General features: G+C 41.1%; 2 protein-coding genes across 6 annotated transcripts in view; both read right to left on the reverse strand.

The window, feature by feature from the left end:
• Positions 1-22562, reverse strand: part of LOC134530269 (histone-lysine N-methyltransferase, H3 lysine-79 specific) — a 141386-nt gene that overhangs the window by 113693 nt on the left and 5131 nt on the right. For all 5 annotated transcript variants that reach the window (XM_063364969.1, XM_063364970.1, XM_063364971.1 and 2 more), the window contains exon 2: positions 18575-18615. In XM_063364969.1, the coding sequence (XP_063221039.1) occupies positions 18575-18615 (41 nt within the window). The remainder of the gene's footprint in view (positions 1-18574; positions 18616-22562) is intronic.
• On the reverse strand, positions 8369-12181 carry LOC134530271 (uncharacterized). Its single transcript, XM_063364974.1, has 2 exons — positions 11799-12181; positions 8369-10308 (listed from the first exon to the last, which is right to left on the reverse strand). Exons 1-2 carry the CDS (start codon positions 11941-11943, stop codon positions 9470-9472), a joined length of 984 nt encoding a protein of 327 aa, XP_063221044.1. The 5' UTR covers positions 11944-12181; the 3' UTR covers positions 8369-9469.

The raw sequence follows: 22562 nt of genomic DNA on the forward strand, positions 1-22562 counted from the left end.
GGTTTCCCACAGAAAGGGGATTTACAATAGTCAGGGATTTCGCAAAATAGGATATTTTTAATAATAAATTTATTTATTTAAGCTTTTGAATACAAATTACTAATAAATTTAATTTTAGAGGAGCTGAGTATAATTTAAAACTTATTCAGAAAATTTAAATAAGATCTTGATTAGAATCCAATTTTTTGTTCGTGTATCACAAGAAACAATGAGCAAAGTACTGTTATTAGAGTGTAATTGGATCTTTTATTCAGATATTCTATTCAAAAATTGATATTTTTTTATAAACCAATTGATTTAAACCATGGCTTAAACCATTGTTGTTTAAATCAGCCAACCCTGCCCAAGCCACATCAATACATTTATATATAAATAAAAAATAACAAACTAAAAAAAATTAACACACAAAGCCAAACTACAGTAAGAAAAACCCAGAAAAAAAAAGAGGTCCCCCATTTAGTTTATTAAATGTTCCTGCCATTACTACAACGCAGTTTTATATAAGGATCATTTCTGTAAATTTATTTCGACAGCTCGTTCGAATCTGCGCGGCCGCAATGATTTCCCAATCTTGTTACTGGGTTATAAAATGCCAATCAATTGATCACAATACAACGTGAAAAGGGAAAAGTCGTCACCAAAAAGACAGCGCCAGAAACTCGGCAAAACGGACAAGATGGCGCGGCGCGAAATGTTTTTAAAAGGCGGGCGAGCCTGCCACGTGTCCTTGGCTGGCACGCGGCCTGCAAACCAGTATAAATAAACAGCGGGCGCGCGAGGGCGGCCGGCCTATAAATAGCGCGTCGGGGTCGTTTATCCCCTCGCGCGCCGGCGGATCGATGCCGGCACCCGTGGTCACGTGGTCGCCCGCGACGCACCAGCCGGATATGGGTCAGCTCTCGCAGTTTACACTACTTTACACCTAAACAATTCCGGGTCATTACCACAACGCCGAAATACCATAACGCCAAATGTCTAAATTGACCACAACACCGACTGTACCACAACGCCAAATTACCACAACGCCGAATGTCAAAATTGACCACAACGCCGACAGCTAGAAAACTGCTGTGTACCACAACGCCGAAATAACAACTGAATAAATTTGTGTGTGTTTCTTAAATGTACCTTAACGCCGAAATACCACAATCAAACCTAACCTTACCTAGCGTAATATAACCCAACCAAACTTAACCTAGCCTAGCCTAGCCTAGCCTAACCTTTGTGGCAGTCCTGCAATGACAATTTTCGGCGTTAGTGTATTTCGGCGTTGTGGTACACAGCAGTTTTCTAGCTGTCGGCGTTGTGGTCAATTTGGCATTTCGGCGTTGTGGTGCGTCCCCAACAATTCCTGTCGAGAGCCACCTTCGATGGCTCAGTATTTTTTTTGGCCACATCATACAGTTCGGCTTACGCACCACTCAAAACTACAAAATTTAGCTCTGTAGGACGACACGGGACTTAAAATCCGGGCACTTGAAGTTAAAACTTCTGCAGACTCATGTAATTATGATAGTTTCAATCAATAAATTGAAATGATAAGTTAATTCCTCCCGTGGTTACATACACCGGCCAGTTAATGAATATCAGGCTGTAACTAGCAGAAATAACTCACAACTGAAATAGCAAAATTAAAATTAAAAATTCGAAGATAGCACATCGACAAAAGCCAACAACTTGTTTCAACTAATATAATATGGGGACCACTAGTTTCAAGTCGTAATGCCTTCTTGCAGAAAGAAAACAAATTGGCTGCGCAGGATTCGAACCCGTGTCATCCCGCGTACATAACGTTGAAATGCAATAGACAAAAACACACATTTATGTTTCACCAGACTAGCTACATATTTGTATCAATAATTATTCTGTTGATTTTATAAAAATATTCAGTTTTAAAAGTCAGTACGTGCCTTGAAACTCCTGTCAAAATATTCCACCTTTTCTAAAACAGAAAGTAGTCCCATTATTTAGTCTTACTGACTGTAAAACAAGGATGACCACTGAAATATTTAATTCCGGAAGTTTGGAGTAAGATTTGGTGGTAAAGAAGTGTATTTTAAATTCAAAATTGCGATGATTTTGGCAGATAAAAAAAGACAATTTTATGGAATAAATTAAATCTATATACCATGAACAGGCCCTTAAACAAGGTATTTAAAACTACAAAGAGTATGATTTGTAACACAATAAAATCTCATTATTGGTGCGATGCAAAAAAAGAAGTAAATGTCAGCTATTTACCAAAAAAACGAAGGATGGAAGATATATTCATAATTTTGTGATGGTTAAACCACGTAAAAAGTTTATTTTCTTAACATAAAACAAATGGCTGCAACGGGAAGTACCCCATTAAAAAACTACCATCAGCCTGGACATGGGCTTGCCTCTCCAATCTTCCTGTTAGTTTCCGTATCTCTAGGGCAGTTGCACTACCCAACACACACAGCTCGATTTCACCGAATGATACACTTCTGTGACGACACGAGATTTCCGCGCAGATACCGTGCAGTCCCACAACAAAGAACAGTGCCCTGCACTTCCGGGAATCACGGACACGACCCCGGGCTGGGGAAACCAACGCGCCACTCTTTAACCGCCGTCTCGGAAAAGCCCAAGTAGGAAGACAAATAAAGAGGGAAAATCAGTGATCTCGCATTACCTGCTATCCGGAAAGCGGGTCACTGGGGCATCGGACCCAGGTACGTTCATGGAAACGTAAAGCATCTCTCCAATGGTTATAAAAATGACTTCAGTGCCATAGCCCACTATTTTTTTAACATTATTTGACACTGGTGACAATAAGTTACTATTGAATCGACAAAAATTCCTAAGAGAATAACTTTTGTGTGATAGTTTGACGATTGACGCTAACACAACAGCATACAATTTAATGAAAAATCATAACCTTTAGGGCGATCATTCCCGCTATATTATGTTTGTTATAAGATTGCAGAGCAGATGTCTTAGGTCATTTCAAGCCAAATTCCCTGAGGTCGTTATTATGGCATACTAAAAAAAGAATAAAAAAATTATATATTTCTTAAAATACCGACAGCTAAAACCATAACAGAACTCAGACATTAGAGTGTATACTCCAGCAGGTACGTAACAGTCCCAAACAGAAGGTGTGGAAGCATTTCCGACAACTCCGGCGATAAGTACTGCATCTAAATAATGTACTCAGGGGCGGTTCAAAGACTCTCAGAGGCCCGGGGAAAGTGCCCTTCTGGCCTCTCAAAAAGCGGTCCTGATCGCACTGCACGTGCATTTGTTAAATCCGCCAGAACATTTGACCAATGTTGGGAGCGGCATGTGGAGTCCTGGTGCCGGCACGCCTACCCGGATTCCCAGCCCGCAGCCTTCGTGCGGAAATCCGTCGCCGACGCAGACGTGAATTGGAGGTCGACCACGGACCACGCCCCACTGCAGCGGGGGAAGAGACCTTGGGTCACGCTTTGGAGGAAAACACCGCAGAAAAAGAAACAAACACGTCAGTGGTAACAAACACGTCAGTGGTTAGTTGCATCAAGTTCAGACTTGATATCTTGGTCTTAGAAAACCGTACGGAATTGTTAAACCGTCTTTTATAAAGAAACGAATTCGTGAAATCTTTAACTAAAACTTATTTGAATGGACCAGAAAATAAATAGTCAAAAAACGATTCGGAGGGGGGGAGGGGGGGGGGGAGAAAGGTCAGACCAAAAAACTAACTACTGGAGGTAAAATGCTTTGAAAAATGTAGTTATGTGATTAATTTGACAAGATGTGAAGCAACATATTCTGCGCGAAATAGTTGACAACACAAAACCAGGCGGGCCATCGACTGCGCACGGCATGACGCCTTCTTTGTGACGGCCCGGGCGGTCGAGCACGCGACCTTGGGATTCCACCGAAAATAGGAGGCGGCGACGGCGACCCCGGGCCTTGCGGTTCAACGGAGAGGGGAGGGGGTCTCCTTGGACGCTGCAACTCCCAGATCCGTCTGGCGAGGACAGCCCCGCTTCCTACCCGGACCAACTCGAGCCGGCACCCGACCGAGATTAGCCGCAGCTGCAGCCGACACGTGTCGCGGACTTCCGCGTCACGCGCCTGAGGCGTGCCCAGCAAGAACCGCGCGTTCAGCGGTCCAAGCAGGCGAGAATAAACGCTTCGGTATACTGGCGTGGACGATTACTTCCCAATGAAGGCACAAAGCATAACCCCCCTTGCCAGGGGCGCAACAACTAAATTTCCAAAGGGGGGCCAATATACCTTTTTATAAAGAATCATCGATCCCCCCTATTGAAGCGGGGGGGGGGGGGGGGGGTCCGGGGGTCCTCCCCCCGGGAAAATTTGTATTTCAAGGTGGAAAATGGTGCTATTTAGGCAGTTTTATTATCTAAAAGTTGATTACACAGCACTTTCTTTGCCCCCGTTTGCCCCCCCACATCAAGGTTTCAGACGGGGGGGGGGGGGGGCAAAATACCCTTGCCCCCCCCCTGTTGTTGCGCCCCTGCCCCTTGCCAACCCAATGCAAAACCAGACGAGTGATAAACGCAATCGGAATAGCTACTGAGGTTAACACAATCACACCAGAATACCCGTAGAAAAACAATGGAAACTATACTGATATTGCACTCTTAATGCTTTGCAATACAAAATCTAGATGCAAACTTGACATGTTGATCAACACAGCGCCACGAAGGCTGAAGTAGGACAGCGGAAGGGAAACTATAGGCTCGTTGTGTGTCTACATCATAACGTGTACGACGCTTGCATATGTTGTACTGAAACAAGCTGAATGAAGGGAACGCCAGTTGGTTATTGTGACCGTCAGCTTCAAAAACATACCGAGAGATGCAGTCACACACAGACACACGCGCGTGTTAAGCCAGTTACTTAAGGAATATCGAGTCTCAAGTAATGCACAACGGGGACTGCAATGCCTACTACAATCTGTGCACAGCTTTGGGATTTTTTTTTAATTAAGCAAATAAATTGTGTAATCTGTAAACGAAAAGTAACTATTGTACGTTAAACGTGTACATAACATGATAGACGGAGTACCTACTATTTCTGCCTCGCTTGAGAGCCAGTCAGGTCACTACGGCTTCTCCCCTAGTTACGGGAGAAAAATCACGACCTCGACACCTTTAACACCCCCCCCCCCCCCCAAAAAAAAATAGCATTATTGAAAATGTTATTTAAAACTTTAAAGCAAATACCCTCAAATCCCGATGTTAAAAAAATCATTATTCTAAAATTTAAGGACATAGATGAGATATTTTGCAGGTTCAGCGAATTCAAGGTATTTATACACGACGCAAAAAGACATACAATACATTAACCAAAACAATAAAAAAAATGGTCTAACCAAATTTAAAAGGAGCTTGGCTTCCGGGTTGTAGCCGGGTCCATGGCGAATAATTCACCGACGTTTCGGTCGACATTTGCAGCCGCCATCATCAGCGACTGCAACGTCAACGGAAACCGCCGGTGAATAATTCGCCAAGGACGCGGCTACACAACCCAGAAGCCAAGCTACTTCAGACAATGGCCGCGAAAGCCTGCGAACATGGATTAAATCTGAAGGTGAACAAATTTTTAGTACTGAAATTGTAGAATTTAAAAAAAATAGTGAAACGATTCAAAGACAGTTTGGCCAACTATGGAAACAAACTAAAACATTCCAGCAGAAATTATGCAGTAATTGTTTTTGGGTTCAATATTTCTGTGCTGTCATCATTTGTGGGGGTTTTTTCGTTCTCTTCTGTTTTGGAAAACTATTGTGTTTGTTTCGTCTTCTCGTTTTGTCGTGTTTTTGTCTCGTCTCTACTGTTGTGCTGAATTTTTTTGGGTTCAATATTTTTGTGCTGTCATCATTATGGGGGGTTTGTCGTTCTCTTAATCCATTTTTTCTTTTTTTCTTTGTTTTCCTTTGATTGTTGACCATATTCCTATTATGGAATATTATGTGATGTTTATATCCTGTTGACAACAGCAATTTTTTGCTTAATTTGTGTTTTTTGTAGTTTTCTTCTACAGACATGCATGTGCTTAGCAATTGCGTATGTCCAAAAGCTGACATCAAGCCATGCAGTAATTGGTTGCGGTAGCCGGCGGGGACCGGATGCGAAAAAGGCGCCGAAGAGGAGCGCGCGAGCGAGAGGGACGAACAAGACAAACAGGTTCAAACAGGTTCCCGCAGGGACGGACGCCGGTGGCCGTTACATCACAGCTGGCACAGCTTCGGGCTGCGCGCGGGCCGCCTACCGCACCGCCGCAGAGCCTGCCAACTGCTAGGGGCTGCCCCACGCGCGCACATTCAAGGGGGGTTGTCTGTGAAGTCGGGTTACGGACGATGACTATACGTGATAACGTCATACGAAAACATTGATGAAAAAATTGAAGAATACTTTTTTAATTTTCAAATATTATTTACAGTTTTTTTGCAAATTTAAATAATTTGTTTCAAATATAATCACGAACAATTAGTTAAAAAAAGACCCCTTCTTCTGTTTGATATTATGGAAGATTTTCTCGCACGGTGGTTGGCCGGTTCTTGGCACGCTCGGCTCAGGCGGAACGTAGACTATGAGTCATGCTTTTCCGAGAGTGCAGCCGGTGTTTATCGACTTACAAGACGTTATCACGTCAAAAATCAAAAGCTAAAGGCAAGCCATAACTTCGTCATAAAAAACTGTTAATAAATTAAAAAAAAAACCTATACCACGGAGGGGAAAAGTTAAAAGACGAAGAAATAAGCTGCAGAACCATTGGAAATTTATATCGGCTGAAGCCACCCACTTGTTAAATTTCGAACGCTCTTCAAGAACACAATGACCGACACGACTTTTGCCTTGACAGGTGAGAACAGGCAATCTGCTGCTCCCGGGCAAGATTAAAAATACTTACGCTTTTATTCCCTCTACGATAATTTATCCCAGGAACAATTCATTACTTGACGGTTCTGAAAATAGTTAAGTCTGCACTGTTTTCATGGCAACAAAAGACGTTTCACTCCACCATACTCGTTTAAAGAACCACTAGGATGTGAACTCTTGCTTACAATGAAAACAGATGTAAGTTGATAAAACCATTTCGGAACGTTCGTTTAAGTTATATAAAGGTGAAGCAAGTTAACGAAATTAAATTAAAATTCCAATTTTTTTTATTAGATTGTATACTGTTCACCTTAAACTGGCACTTGTAAATAACTTTATAAAACGTCCCTGCCCACAGTTCATGTAAAGCCACTACCATTGATAACAGATTAATTCTCGTCTCAATGACTACGATAAAACATTAAGAATGTTTTTGAAAATCGTGTCAACTTAGCCGCAGGAATTGGATTAGTACGGTTTGTGCAAGATCGTCAACAGTGTGATTTTCATACGCTCCCTTTCGCTCAGGAATGACGTAGGCAATGTCGCAACTGCTAGCGAAAGAAACCGCTTTGCGAATCTCCCATGTGTAAAGTTCCTTCGGCACACAAAGTGAGTATCGTCATAAAATTTCAATGTTCGTCTTACAAATTCATGTATAAGAAAGACTGACAATTACAAATTCATACATGTTATTACTATACACACACACACGTGTGTGTATATAAGTTTCGTTGCTGATATGTACTGTTGAATGGAACATACTTACGTCCGTTAATAGCAACTGAGTGAGAATAACTTCACTCATAACCGAAATAACATTAAAATATGCATGCAGAATATTCTGTTTTTGGCTTCAATACATGAAACATAACTATAGGCTGTTCTTGTTCTCCACACTTCAAATACAGCCGAGTGAGGACAAAGACACGATAGAACTAGTTTTACAAACGTGTTTAAAACCGGCAACAAAAAAATGTTCGACGTCAATTATTAATAATAAAAAATTCTAAATAGACAATATAGGTATTATTATAAAATTAACGTTTTGCTGCGGGGCTAGAGCCAAATTAATTGCCGTGACTAAACGTTATGTGAATATTTATATATCTCCATGATATGACTGGGGGCCTCCACCGTCAACGACTGGACGGCTGCAAGAATTTTGTTTCTAATGTTTGAATTAACACACAAAATAAAATAAAAAAAGTGATTATTTACTGTAACTTTCAGCGCGTCCGTTTACCTATAAGCATATACAAATTAAATATGGAATCTGATGACATGCACTGCAATAGAACACAATAAGCGGAAATACACACGGAGGTCGTATCCCGTTACACAACACCTTTGTTCAAACACCACTCAACTGCTACGTTAAAGAATATAGTTACGACACTCCGCCTTACGTGTAAGCGAACAAGCCCGCATTTTTCTTTACTGTCAGCAGTTGAGAACACTAACTAACGAACACGTTCCTTTGCAAGCATCCCGAGACTGTTGTTCGTATTACTGAGGAATGATTCTTTGGCGTCTGGGATGGAGGCCACAATTCCGGCGCCAGTGGAGTGCGTGTCTCGGCCGAAAGTAAGGCCCTCCTCACACGGGGATACTGAAGTTGCCTACAAAACGATCGCTGGTAGCCTGGAGACTAGGCAACTGTGTGACTGGGTGACTCTAGTCGCCCGTTATCTTCACACGACGCTACTAAAATATCAGAGACTGGGAGGAAAAAATGCATCGTGAGTACAGCCCGAGTATCTTGTGGAACCGTGAAGTGCCTATATATTGTATGTAATGTCCAGTGATAACAGCAGTGACGATAGTGATATTGTTATCCAATATTATCAACATTATAGAAAACGAAGTAGGAAAAGATTGTGGGTTCATCCATATATAGAAAGGAACATTAATTGTAGATTATTTGTCGCGGCCAAAGAATTGCAAGAGACAGACTCAAAATTCATCGCTTTCTACAGAATGACGAAGGAGACTTACCAAATGTTAACGGAAATTGTTACACCTGCGATGTATTATAGGGATACCACTATGAGGGAATGCGTGAGCCCCGGTGAACGATTGCTGATAACTTTGAGGTAAGTAAGTTAAGAAATACAAATTATTACGAATTTTTGTTAAGGCACTTCTAAATGTTTCCCTTCAACACAAATCTATTTCTTTCCAAGTATTTTAACGTATATACTGATGCTTGGCGAATAAAAACAATGTATGCATTTTAACTTGAGGCCGCAATTACTTATTTTATCTGTGGAAAATGGCTGTTGTATGGATCTTAAGAATGTGCACTTTAACGTTAACAGGTTAAATAATCTAAAGTTATTTATACCCAAGTATTCCAGTCAACTGAAAGGTGAAAGTATAAACATATCTTATGCATAAATTCATTCCAATGTTTAATTCAAATATACCTAAGAAATACACATTCAAATAATGTACTGCAAAAGAAAAAATGTATATATATAAACTATTTAAAGAATACCCATTACACAAACATTCAAATCATGACTGTAAACACAAAAATAAACAACATAATAGAGATAAAAACACGTACACCAAAGTTATATGTTTACACACCCAACAAAACATCACATCACATTATGTTCCTGCTCATATTGTAAAGTCTCTTGGATGACTTCAAAATACTGTTGCGTTTCAGTATCTTGTACTTTCTGTGGAATAGTTTGATTTCCAGGCGACGAACAAATTGAAGCATTATCTGTAGCCAACGATGAATGCGTGGAAACACTGTAGGAGTAAGTTGGGGTCTGTTGGTAAGCTGGTACGTGTTGGTGCATGTCTTTTGGATTCGTGATGTCATCAATAAGCTGCAGAACCCTACGTCGGAATGATTTCATTTGTGCATCTGTCAAAGGTTCGATTTCTGGTAAAAGGCTTAGAAGAAACGACTTTTTTACTTGCCTATCATCGTTTGAATTCGATTCAAGTTTCCTTTTCTTTGCATTCATGTATTCCATAAAGGACTTGTCCACTTCCGTCACTGTTTGCTTTTTACGCTTTGATAAATTATCTTTTGGGTTGGAAAAGGGATCATGAGTCATTTGTTGGGAATGATGAGCATGTTCTTGCGAGAAGTCAGTATTTGGCAGCATAGGTGAAGGAAGGGAAAGTTGTGGTGTTGTAGTTAGTATTGCGTTATCTGAGATATATTCCTCCTCTTCAGCCGCAACGTCTTCCGTATTTTGTGTTGGGTCAGATGAACTGTGTTCCAGGTTTTGTTCATTGATGACTTCTGGCAAATTCCCCGATGGTGTACCAAGCGTTTTTATGAATGGTAGGGTAAATTTCATTGCCTCCGATAGATGATATGGTTTCTTATTTTTGGAACTTGAACCACTTGGAGGTGGCTTTATGTGACGGACAAAAACTGAACGGAGATTTTTCCATTTTTCTTTGCATTCGTTAACTGAAAACAAACAACATTGTTCACATAAATATAAATCGTTGCAATGGATGAATTCCTAACTAATTTACAGTAAACAAAAAACAAATACAAAAGTGAAGTAGTATTAAGTATAATCCAGATATATACAACATATGTTTATTATTTGAAGAAAAAATATATAAATGGTACATGGGGAATGTATTATGAAGTAAAATTTAATTTAACTTTGTTGCAGGTATTTGGCAACAGGAGGTACATTTGTATCGCTGTCGATGTACTTTGCTAGAGGAGAAAGCACAGTTATCAACATCATACGAGAAACTACCAAATTAATTTGGGAATCGTTGAAAGAGTCCTACATGCCTGTCCCAGGAGAAGAAAAGTGGAGAATGATAGCACAGCGTTTCTATTCACTGTGGAATTTACCCAATTGCTTGGGTTCATTGGACGGTAAGCATATTCGAATAGAAAAATTACCTGGAACTGGCTCAAGTAACTTTAATTACAAAATGTATCACTCAATAGTGCTGCTGGCTAGCAGTGATGCAGATGGTTTCTTCACTCTTATTGAAACTGGCTATGCAGGTAGAAACAGCGATGGAGGAGTGTTTCGCGCATCAGCTGTCAAACACTGGATTGCAAATGGAGGACTAGACATACCACCGCCTTCACGATTACCAGATGACGACAATGAGATTGACTTTCCTTTTTACTTTGTTGGAGATGAGGCCTTTCCATTGTCACAATATTTGCTGCGTCCTTACCCTCAGAGAACACTTGATGATGTTAAAATAATATTCAATTACAGATTGAGCAGAGGACGGAAAACAGTGGAGTGCGCTTTCGGAATGATGGCAGAAAAGTTCCAAGTGTTGAACACTGCTATTCGCTGCCGAACTACGGAAAGAGTGGTTGATGTAATAAAATCTGTCTGCATTCTTCACAACTTCATTCGGAAAAGTGAAGGTATTAAATATTTTGCTGGTGAACCATTTGGCAACTCAGAAACGCCCAACATCAATCCACAGCCACTAGAAGACCTAACGTTACATGATCGGTCTACTGCTCATGAAGTGCGGAATTACTTGGCAAACTATTTTCTAACACCCCGGGCTTCTGTTCCATGGCAGTGGAAATACTGTTACAATAACTAATTAGGTATTAAAGTATTTCATGTGTTTTTGTAGGTTACTGTGAGTATGACAACAACTTTGAACATGTGGTAAGTTTTATCGAAGTTCGTAAAAACCATGCGTAATTCCCTTGGGAACCAAGAAAAGATATCAATAGTAAGTAATTTTTATACGTTACAAACGTTTTAGAATAAGGTATTTCTTCGAAGGACGAATAACCATTGTATAAAAACTATATTTCTTTTACTAATAATGTATTTGTGAGATACTAAATATAAAACATGCTGTTTACATATACATTTTGGTTTTTCACAAGTTAGTTTATTATGATAGATATTTTATATCTAATTATTGTTGTTTAAGATATTGTCAACTTACCTGTGAGTTGCACTTCTTTTGCGACATCATTCCATGCTTTGTCAGTCACATCCTTTTTTGAATACCCTTTCAACTTGTAGTTATAGAGTTCTGGGTGTTTCTCAACTTCGTTTACAAATTTGATATTAAACGCCTGCTCGCCCATTGTTCGCTACAATACAGTATCGCGCCGCGTAGGCTACTGGAGTAGCGTGGAGACCAGCATGCTGAGTCGCCGGGATTTACGTTGCTTACGACTTCCAGTCTCCGCCACTCCAGTATCGCCGTCTGAGTGACGCCATGCCTATCTACATGACGAGTCGCTCGGTCGCCGAGTCTCGCGGTATCTAAGCAACTTCAGTATCCCCGTGTGAGGAGGGCCTAAGACGATAGCGAGAACATGCGTCAGTAAAAGGCGATCCTGACCTATCACACTAACTCTCAAAGTTGTACTTTGGTGAGTTGATGTTAGTTAATTATTCCTAGTGCTGGCACTGCTTACGGGCGTTAAGGGCCCCGCCTACCTGGGCACACATACGGTGTGCAGAGCTTCAGGAAAAACAACGCGATTTCAAAACTACTCAAGATATCCGAGTGGGGCCTATTTACGAATATCATTTAAGAGTTCGCTGAGGACCGAAAAGTACTTTTAATTTCGGATTAAGTTTTTAAACTGTATTTTTAGAAGCGTTAAAATGCCTAAAACGCATGTTTCCAGAATAATTTTTAGGCATAAAACAATCAGTACAGATTCTTGAAAGCACTTAAGGGGCTTGCATAACACCTTTATCTTCATTTCTCCGCCATATAATGTTACGGTCACCGCTCAAATTTCACAGTTATCCTGTGACGACGATACGAATGCGCGCCAGTTCAGAGACTTGCGCTTAGAGGCGATACCGCGCTGGAAGCACCAGCGAGCGTCGCGCTTATAATCCCGCCTCACTAACACACATACACCCCTGACGAGGCGGGTCCCTTAACGCTTCTGGTATCGTCGACTGGACAAAAATATTCCATATGGATGTCCTGCCACTCTATTCTCTCATGTAATCAATGGGTACACAGGTACAGGCGGAACGGGCCACGTGTCGGGACATCAGACGGTACGCGTCCGGAGCGAACCGCCGGCTCGGCAGCTGTCCGCACAGCTGCCTCCGGGGGGCAGCACCTCTTTATGACGACGACGGACTCCCTTCCCATCACGTGGCCGGCGACCCTAGCCTTCACCTGGCTGCCCCGCCGGGGCCCGCCACTACCCACTGAAATATCCCGTCCACACGGCATACAATTATTCATACGTGCTTACGAGTGAAAAAGTAACGTTCGCGTGTTCTCGAAAATAATCCGGCACATGAATATATTGCACACAGAAGTAAAAAAAAAAAAAAAAAAAAAGCAGACTAATGGAACTAATTAACATTTCAAAATCATAAATTAACGTAGCTAGTTTGTTTCTTGCGAGGCGAAATGCAGAGCTTCAGAAAGAAAACCGCGAACTAAGGGCTGAGGGGCGACACCGCGCCAGAAGCACGGACTGTATGTAACGCGGAGAGTGGCCCCTGGCGGGCGCGAGACGGACGGAGGCAGGTTCGGACGGCCGGGGTGGGTGACCCGAGCCAAGGCCGCCTCAGCTGGGTCGGCGACACAAGAGCGCGCGGAGCACTGGCTGCCCCAGTCGGCCCAGGCGGGGCGCGCGCTCCCACAACTCTGGTTGCGATGCCCGCGGGTTTAGTCAACTGGTGAGAAGTCATGGAAACGTGCACCGCTCAGTTGCAGAACAGACACCGGCAAATAAAATATACAAAAATAAGGACACAACTCTGAAAACAAGACCAAATTTGCTACAATACAATAAAACTGAATTCCGTTGAATGAATCAAGCACTAACACCGAAAACAAATGATCGAATAAAATAGACTAACGAGGGCAAAATTACAGAAAAATAGATCAACCGCTCTGGGCGAGACAACGTGCGACGCTTCGCGGACTGCGTTGTCACCGTGTTCAGTTTTAGTTGTGATCCTGCCTGAAGACTATTACCCGCGTCCTCCGGAATTACACGAACAGACAAACCTCCAGTCGTCCGCACACCTTATGGTGGCTGGCCTAAGACTGATGCCTCGGTTGAAGTGAGTCGTAAGCGATTACTTTTGCGCATGTGCACGCTATCACACAAGACTGTTCGTATCCAAAGTGGAGTGTACAAATACCGACACCACTACACCGACAGAAGCCATTTTGTTGATGAAGTCCCGTGTACCCATTATCAGCTTTTATTGATATTAGCCATAAAGTTATCTCTCTGGCGACTTGATAGCGAATAATCGTCACTGAAGTATTCATACGTGAAAAAGAATGACCGATAACCTTTCAAAAGAGAAAAGAAAATTTAATCATGTGTAAACAAAACTATGAAAAACCTGTCATGTGATTACCACCCCCCACCCCCCCGCAATATCAAAATTTAAAAGACGTGCACAATCACCTCCTGGAGTGTATCGCAAGTGGCACGCAATGTAAAATGTAACTAGGGTAGCAAAGCCCGAAACATGTAAACTATTATCATGCTATTATTTCTGTGTGCGAAACACAACTCAATTCAAATACTCAAAAACGCATCTTCATAAATTTACAGTTAAATGAGCAGCTCCCCGTGACAAAAGAAAGGTAAACTGGTCCAACACAAACTATTGCCAAAAACTATCGAAAATGTTTGACCTACCATTTTTCAGCAACATGCATACTATGAAACGAACTTGGAAATGAGAACAATTCGGGGGGGGGGGGGGGGGAATACATCCGATGACAAGGTGTAAACTGGGGTAAGTAATTACTCACTGAACAGGTAGTGTAACATTTAAATCATTGTATGAAGTCTGATTCACGTGGGATGAATAAGCAACTTACCAACAATCAACCACTACCTTTTAACGGCTCAAGACATTTGCAAAACTACATTTTGATTGACATTACATCTTGTAGAAATACAAACTCGACTAAGGATTTTTTTTTTTTTCCAGTGAGGAGGACAACTACTACCATATTGTTACGAACGCAGACAGGACCGCGACAAGCGCCAGGTTCGGAGCTGGCTGGCGGCCCTGCACTGCCACTGGGGTCACGCGCCCTGTCAACGTGTCGTCCACTGACGTAAGACATGCCAGGCCACTAGCATCACTCGCCACGTCACGTGCCGTACACTGACGTAAGACATGCCACGCGTGCCTAGACGGATTACAAGGGTCGTCGCTACTCCCCTCCTCTCCTCTAGCAGAGTCCTTCCTCGGCGCTGTTATCTATCGCTGAGAGGTCATGGGAATTCCGCGGGCCACCGCGCTGAGTGGCGTGTATAAACGTCACCATTTTCGATGTTTCAGGCGTCGGGTCGGCCCGGGATGACGCAACTCGTCAAAGCTGCTCTCGTCGTTTCGGAAAGAGCGCCACGAGTATATAAGCAGCGACGCCGTCCTCCGAGGGAGTTCCGAAAGAGTTCCACAAGTGAAGGGAAGTGCGACATCGGCGAAAAAGGACGAGAGACGAACACCCCCCCCCCCCGCCCGAGAGTGGCGCGACGCAAAGCGACAGGATCAAGAGGGTGCAACTGAGTGGCACGAGACTGTGTGGACAGGCGCGAGGTAAGGGGCGAACCACTCACTGTTCAGCCTAACTCCAGTGAGGATTGCGAACTGTGGAACTTGAAACACTTGCGAATAAACATTTTTAAGTGTCAGTGATTGGTGGTCCGACAGTATTTAAGTAAAATTATTTATTATTAATGTAAATACTAGTAATAAATAAAACTACAATAAAACTTAATTGGGCTATCCCTTACGATTCCAGTTCTCCCCACATAGGTCGTAACAATATAAACGTTTCCATACGTCGACGTATAAATTCCGACCAAAGAAAACGATTAACGATAGTAATTAGACAGATGAAAATATTCCTTTAATATTTAAATAAGGTTTTACAATCTGCCGTTAACTTATATACTTGTACTTTTTCTTTTACGTATTAGAATTTTTTTATATATTGTTTCTGAATCAATGTTATTCTTTATCTTAACTAATTCTTTACTTATTTGTAACAATTTAATTTTTTTAAATGTTGGATTAGGCAAACTACAGCACGTAGTTTAAGGTAACTAGATGCACTCACACCCAAGCTGGCTTTTATAAGTGCTAAATTTCATGTTTAATATAGTGAATCATAGTCAAAGTTTCAAAACGAAAGGGAAATAAATTAAAAAAAAAAAAAAGACAACCTAACGTGAACTCCCTTGAATTAAATAGTCAGGCAGCAGGCACTGCCTACAATTATATAGGCATATAGGGCACGACTACAGCATTGCGAAACCCGGTCGGTGATTAGCAGAACTCACTCGGCCAACAGGAAGTCCTTGACATCGTGCTAACGAGTCTCCTCCGAGACACTTAGCGCCAGGCGAGGTTTAGCGCCTCTCAAGAGATTAAAAGGGCTTCTAGGTCACTTCCGCCACCTACAGCTATAAATACAGCAAGGAGTGCGACCATATGGCATACATGAACACTTCTGCCCTTCAATAATAACCACACGACTCATATTTCAACAACTTCGAGGTGATGCTGCAGTGAGGACACACGACTGCAGGCTTGTTAAATGAACATTTTAAAAGAAACGCTACAAAAAAAAAGAGTCAAGCATGCAATGCAAACAAAAGCCCTAAAGACCTAAAAAGTTTCATAACTACGATTCAAATGATCAAATTTGCTACAGATCGCTCAATTCGGAGAGTAATCAAGGGTCCACACTTTATGTACTTATGAACAAATGCCAAGGATGAAAATGTTTGAAACTGACCCCCTCCTTCCTAAAAAGTTCATAGTTATCTTTCGTGATAAATTTGCAAGCGATAATAAGTACTGCTTGTTAATTCTCACCCTTATGTCAGTAGCAAAATCCAAGAGAAAAAAGGATCTGGTGGAAAAAGGAAGGAGAGGAGGGAGAAGAATTTAGCACCACTAAAACGTGAACTATACGAAATATGAGAAATGTTCCATGTGGTTAAGTGTAAGAAAAGGCGTATCGCCTTAACTTCGCCACCAATAAAGACGATAAATAATTTAATAGGCATACACTATATAATTCTACTCACATCGATAGGATCGGTATAGAATCGTAAAAATATGCTGAGCTAGCAAATATCTCCATGCAAATGAAATTGGTAGGTATTACGTTGCTCAAAACAAACACGCTGCATGTACTCCAGTGAGAACGGCTGTGCGACTTCATTGGGAAGGACTGCTCAAGGTCGCGTCGGCCCGCTGACCCAGTTAAGGCGCTTCACATGTGGAAGAGCTATGCCGCCACGTAAGTTCCCGTGTTTGCCCTAATTTCGCTCGGATCCACGCTTGGCCTTGCCTCAACTTTGATAGAGTATTGCTTTCTTTATATAGTAGCGAACGAATAAATCAAGAAAGCAAGTGCCTAATTATTTACGCGCTTTTGCGAGAGTTAATACTAAACAAGAAGGCGTAAAGCAGGAGAGACCAGAGCGTTTTGTTGGTATACTTAATCTGATGTATGATAAAAACCATACGATATTATACGGAACAGCATGACTACATAGAGTTTAGAACAATCACAGAACCTACACTTAAAAACATTAGGTCAGATTGGGGTTAGGTATTATACGCCAATAAAGCATGACAATAAGTGCCAGAGACATGGTTGCGAGGGGGGAGGGGAGGTTGAAAGCGAAATATGACGTTACTGTTCATATTTCCAACACCCAAACCAAGATACAATCTAAGAGTCTTGAGAAATCCCTCAAGAAGCAGGTGTAAAACGGATGGCGCTTAGCTCGAAGTTTCCGACTGCATCGAAGTAATCGATCGATCGGAGCAGCTGGAGTTCGAACCTGAACTACCAACTGGGGAGTATAGGTTATCATAAAATTCCAGGTGAATCATCAGTCGACAATACTCGGCGCACCAAATGCATCGTGCTAAGGTGCATATAAAAAAATGGGGATGGTTAAATAAAAGTATCATACACGTCGAGGGCCGGGAGAAGTTACAGTTTAAAAGTGAGAGTAAGGAATAGTTCCAGCATTCTAGGCTGCGAGGGAAAGAGTATAGGCCACGTTTTGACTTGTACTCCTTTTCCCTACAGATATAGTAACATTACTATTATTTATATTTAAATTCAATGTTATACAGAAAAAAAAAACTGTTACTTCTGACATACTACTAAGACCACGTGGGTAAGCTCTTTCTGTCAGACGATGCCTGACTTGAGGGGCCTGCCTAGTCAGGGTGTGCTCGTGTTAGTGAGGCGGGATATGCGACTCTCGCTGGTGTTTTTCTAAAGCGGTATCTCATCTAAGCGCACGACTCTAAACGGACGCGCAGTCTTCTCGTCGTGCAGAGAACGAGTTATGTTTTCTCAGCTGTAATCATAACATTAGACGGCGGAGAAATAAAGATAAATGTGAAAGTCCCTTGGGTGCTTTCAAGAATCAATCTCTACCCGGCGTTTCATGTATATTTTTTTTTATGAAAACACGTGTTTTAGCCTTTTCCCCTTCCTAAAAATCCCAGAACTATTCATCCACCTTGAGCGTATTATTAAATGATTTCGTAAACATCACATCTTGACCAATTTTTTTAAATCACGTGGTTACTTCGGTATGTGTGCTCAGGTAGGAGTAAAAACACGTCCTCTTGCCAAATAGAGAGTCAATACCCCAAACGGATAAAAATGTAATAATTAGCACTAATATATTCTCTGAAACAAATTCTTGGTTCACTTACCGAATAGTGTCGACTATTTCCACAGCACCGTCATGACGATCCTGAAAAAAAAACAACCCAAACCGTTAAAATCATCAATCGTGTCATATGAATCAGCACGTGCTCATGACAGCCAATTCCATACCATCCAATAACATCCATGAAACAAGCCTACACCTTAGGGTGAGCGCGTGCATATGAATACACTGATGATGGTCTGCGGATCATCAGCGTCACGACACGCCCCTGGTGCCACACCTGACAGGTTACCCTGAAAGACAGGCCTGTTCCTAGCAACCCTGGAGATGTGGCAAAAACAGCTGCCACACCTCGCATGTGTTCTTTACAGTACGACATGTCAGAATCGAGCCTGAAAAACTCATCAACTACTGAAACTGGAGATATATTTCGGAGGTCAGACTATTTTACATCGAGGTCATTAAATACGACGCGGCATTGATGGAATGAATGGATGGGTTAACGAGAGTAGATAGAATAAATCCACTGGCTCTCACCCTGCTGGGAATCGAACCTGGATCGACTTGGTGAGAGGCAAATGATCTGACCATTTAAACACTACGGACAAAGAATACTTATGATAAACATGCATCTGAAATGCTATTATTACACGTATTTTCAGCTTAGGCATATCATTTTAGTATAGTATGTCACGTATGGTGTATCACCCATCAAACATAACAGAAGGACTCGTGAATACAAAACTTAAAATGATCAAGGCTTAACATGGGTTCGAATCCCAGTCCGGAAATTCTTTTCATTTTTCGTGATTAACCGAAATCAGCCAAAGCAAATTTTCATCATCTCTTATTTATGTTCCGTCTGTATGAAATTTAAAAATAAAATAAACACATGCACCGGGATAACAATTCAAGCAGTACGGTATGGTGGTTATCTAATATTCCAGCAGGGGCAAAAAGCCTCTAAGGGAGGTCACGAATTCATCTCCCTTTCGTGTTATACAGGGGCGTAACCAGGGGGGGGGGGGTTTAGGGGTTCAAACCCCCCCCCCCTTAGCACCGAATCTTTAATTAATTTCTTATTCATCACTCAAACAAATTTCATATTAAAATTAATAAATTTTTTACCATTATAATATTTAAATTTAAGTACCGAAAACTGCTAAAATAGCACTATTTTACACCTTAAAATCAAAATTTTCCCGGGGGAGAACCCCCGGACCCCCCGCTTTAATACGGGGGGGGACCCCCATGCTTCTTATTAACACCCCCCATACACAAATCCTGGCTACGCCACTGGTGTTATATGAGATGCTACAGTTCACCCTACTGTTACAACGTCGAAGATCCGCAGCTCCACCAGCAAGTTAAAATATAGTCTATTATATCACCATAAAGTGCTGCGCCGAGCAATTATCGCAAAACCAGCACGGAAGTCCCATGTAAAAATGAACAATATCGCTCAAACGCGGACTCGGAGAACAGCTGGCAGAGCGGAAGCGTGACGTCACGATGAACCTCTCGCGGGTCAAGTGTCGGGGTCAGCGTGAAGAGAGAGACCGTAGAGAAGGGGGGTGGGGGGGGGGATGAGGACCAGCGGTCCAAGGTAGCGTGACGTCACACCGGATGAAGAAACGGTTCTGAGACGCCGCGCAGTGACTACCCAAGCCTGACTGTTCCAAGTTCTCGCGTATTTTTCCTCTAGAAGTTGAAACCTAAAGGAAGGCCGACGACGATGCATCGTTTGCAAAATTCGAGTATCGCATTCAAATTTCAGGTTTGAACACAAAGCACCATGACTTTCTACGGTTATATACGCACTAATTGACAAAATAGCCTGTCGGCTGGTATTTCTCATAACAAAAGATTTTTCGCCATTTGCTGCGTTCAAGTATTTGGACCACTGAATTGCAATTATTACTTTTTAATTTACACTTGGAATCATGGGATGGATGATTAAATGTACAACAATCTTTCGAAAGATCTAAAGCAGTTAAAAGAAAATACTAACGCGTTAAGATTTTCCTATGAACAAATTTGTCCACGCCGTTAACGCAACATATAAATAATGCATTCCAGTCGATCAGAAAATTTTCGCAATGACTTCTTGACGCTGGTACACATGAACTTCACACAGTTCAACTCAAACACAGCAATAATGAAGGGGAAAAAGTGTGAATGCTAGATGAAATGCGCTATAACTCTCTAAAATATCTACCGCAATGCTCGAGAAATGCCCATGATAATGAAAAAAGGCTCAGATACACGAACACGGGATAAACTGCATGTTCGACCGTTCTAACCGAGATGAAGCGCAAAGGCAGAGCCATGAGCGCGCCGGATTCCGGTTGTGACGGGTTTCAGCGGCTAAGAGTTTAATGCTCTTGGAACAAGACAGAGAGAGAGAGATGACAGAATGGAAGAATGAAGAGGCAGAGGGAGGAACGGGTTTGTTTCAAGGTCAGTTACCTTCAGCACCGCGTGAATCATTTAAAAAAGAGGGGACCAGGAAAAAAAAAACACTACATAAACTGACGCAGTCACGACTGCCAAAACTTCAAAGCACTAAAAAGCTCAGAATAACTTTAAAGATCTGTGGCACCAAAAAGCCATTATTTCTAACTGACCGGTTGCCACCAAATTTTGGTTGCAAATATGTACCCTTCTACACAATAATTGAAGTCCGCGACCAAAAAAACCATGGGTATTACAACTAATCGGGTATACCCATTTGCCCCAAAATTATTTTCTCGTAAAAAAAACTCCACACATAAGCAAATAGGGATGCAAAAATGAGAACACTATCTCACGTGATACTGATACAAAAATTTTAAACCATGACGCCTCAAAAATATTTTAGCAGGTTCCTTGTAAGAGGGGTTTTACACAGCACTTATACAAAATACCTAGCAATGATCTCAGACCACATTTCAATCTATACTTTTTATACATAAAGATATCATGTTACCTAACTTTGTCAACCAAATTTATGACATTTTTTTTATAGTTAGCATTTTGCCAATGTCGAAGTTTACTCAACTGCCATGTTAATATCTACCTTTATGAAAACTGAAATATTATAATTTATTATTACTATCAACAATTTAACATTTTCATGTTACCTACAATACATTAATAAGTTTTCTGTACCTGACTGTTTGTAAAGTATTATGTTTTTAATTAAATATGTTTAGGATCAAACAGTTACATAAATTACAGCATTGTTATTATTTATGGTTATTGTTCCACTCTTTCACTCAACTTGTACTTTGCAGTTGCTGGGCAACATTTCATGCTGTTTGATGATGATCAAAGCATAAACTAAAAACTCGAAAAGCCAATCATCAATTCAAAACAAACTGGAACACCAGCCTGGCATTCTTAAATGAAGAAAAACACTACCATCTCTTCCCTATTAAACATGAATGGGATATCAGAACTGAAGATGACATGAAATATATAAAATCATACTAATCTTCTCTGATAGTTTCTCCAACATTCAACTGCACAAATAATATAGCTACTTCTGAGTGATATTTCATATAAACTACTTACTAAGTTTATTAAGTACTATGTGGTGTCATAAATTATATGCAACATAAATTTTCTGGATTATGTGCACTTATAAATATTTGATGATTTAAAAAAAAAAAAGCCTTGTAATATTTTATAGTTTACAATTTGAACTGTTAGGTTAGCTACATTTAAAATACTGTAAAATGGTTTTACACGATTCAGTAAGTAACTACATATTAAAATACTTTGAATTAGAGTGAACTGCTGGTTAGGTAAAGACAGTAAAGTTTTAAATACAACAGCATTTTTCACAACCATAAGTACTATAAATACAGTTGTTTTTTTCTCATGGAAAAGTCTCTGCTCTGGGAAATTATTTAATATCATACAATAGAAAACTTTTTCATTGGATGAGAAATATCCATGAATTATGTAGGTAAGTAAGCACTTATTCTAGTGAAAAATACACAAAATATAGAGAATATAGCTCATATTCAGTCTTAGAATATTGCTTT

Source organism: Bacillus rossius, chromosome 3 (genome assembly GCF_032445375.1).
Source record: "Bacillus rossius redtenbacheri isolate Brsri chromosome 3, Brsri_v3, whole genome shotgun sequence".
Classification (NCBI taxonomy): domain Eukaryota; kingdom Metazoa; phylum Arthropoda; class Insecta; order Phasmatodea; family Bacillidae; genus Bacillus; species Bacillus rossius.

What these genes read in the sequence shown, in the direction of transcription:
- LOC134530271 (XM_063364974.1), bottom strand. Translation starts at nt 11,943, where the DNA reads ATGGGCGAGCAGGCGTTTAATATCAAATTTGTAAACGAAGTTGAGAAA. An exon ending in AAAAGAAGTGCAACTCACAG is followed by an intron (nt 10,309 to 11,798) that starts GTAAGTTGACAA and finishes GTTTGTTTTCAG; the next exon opens with TTAACGAATGCAAAGAAAAA.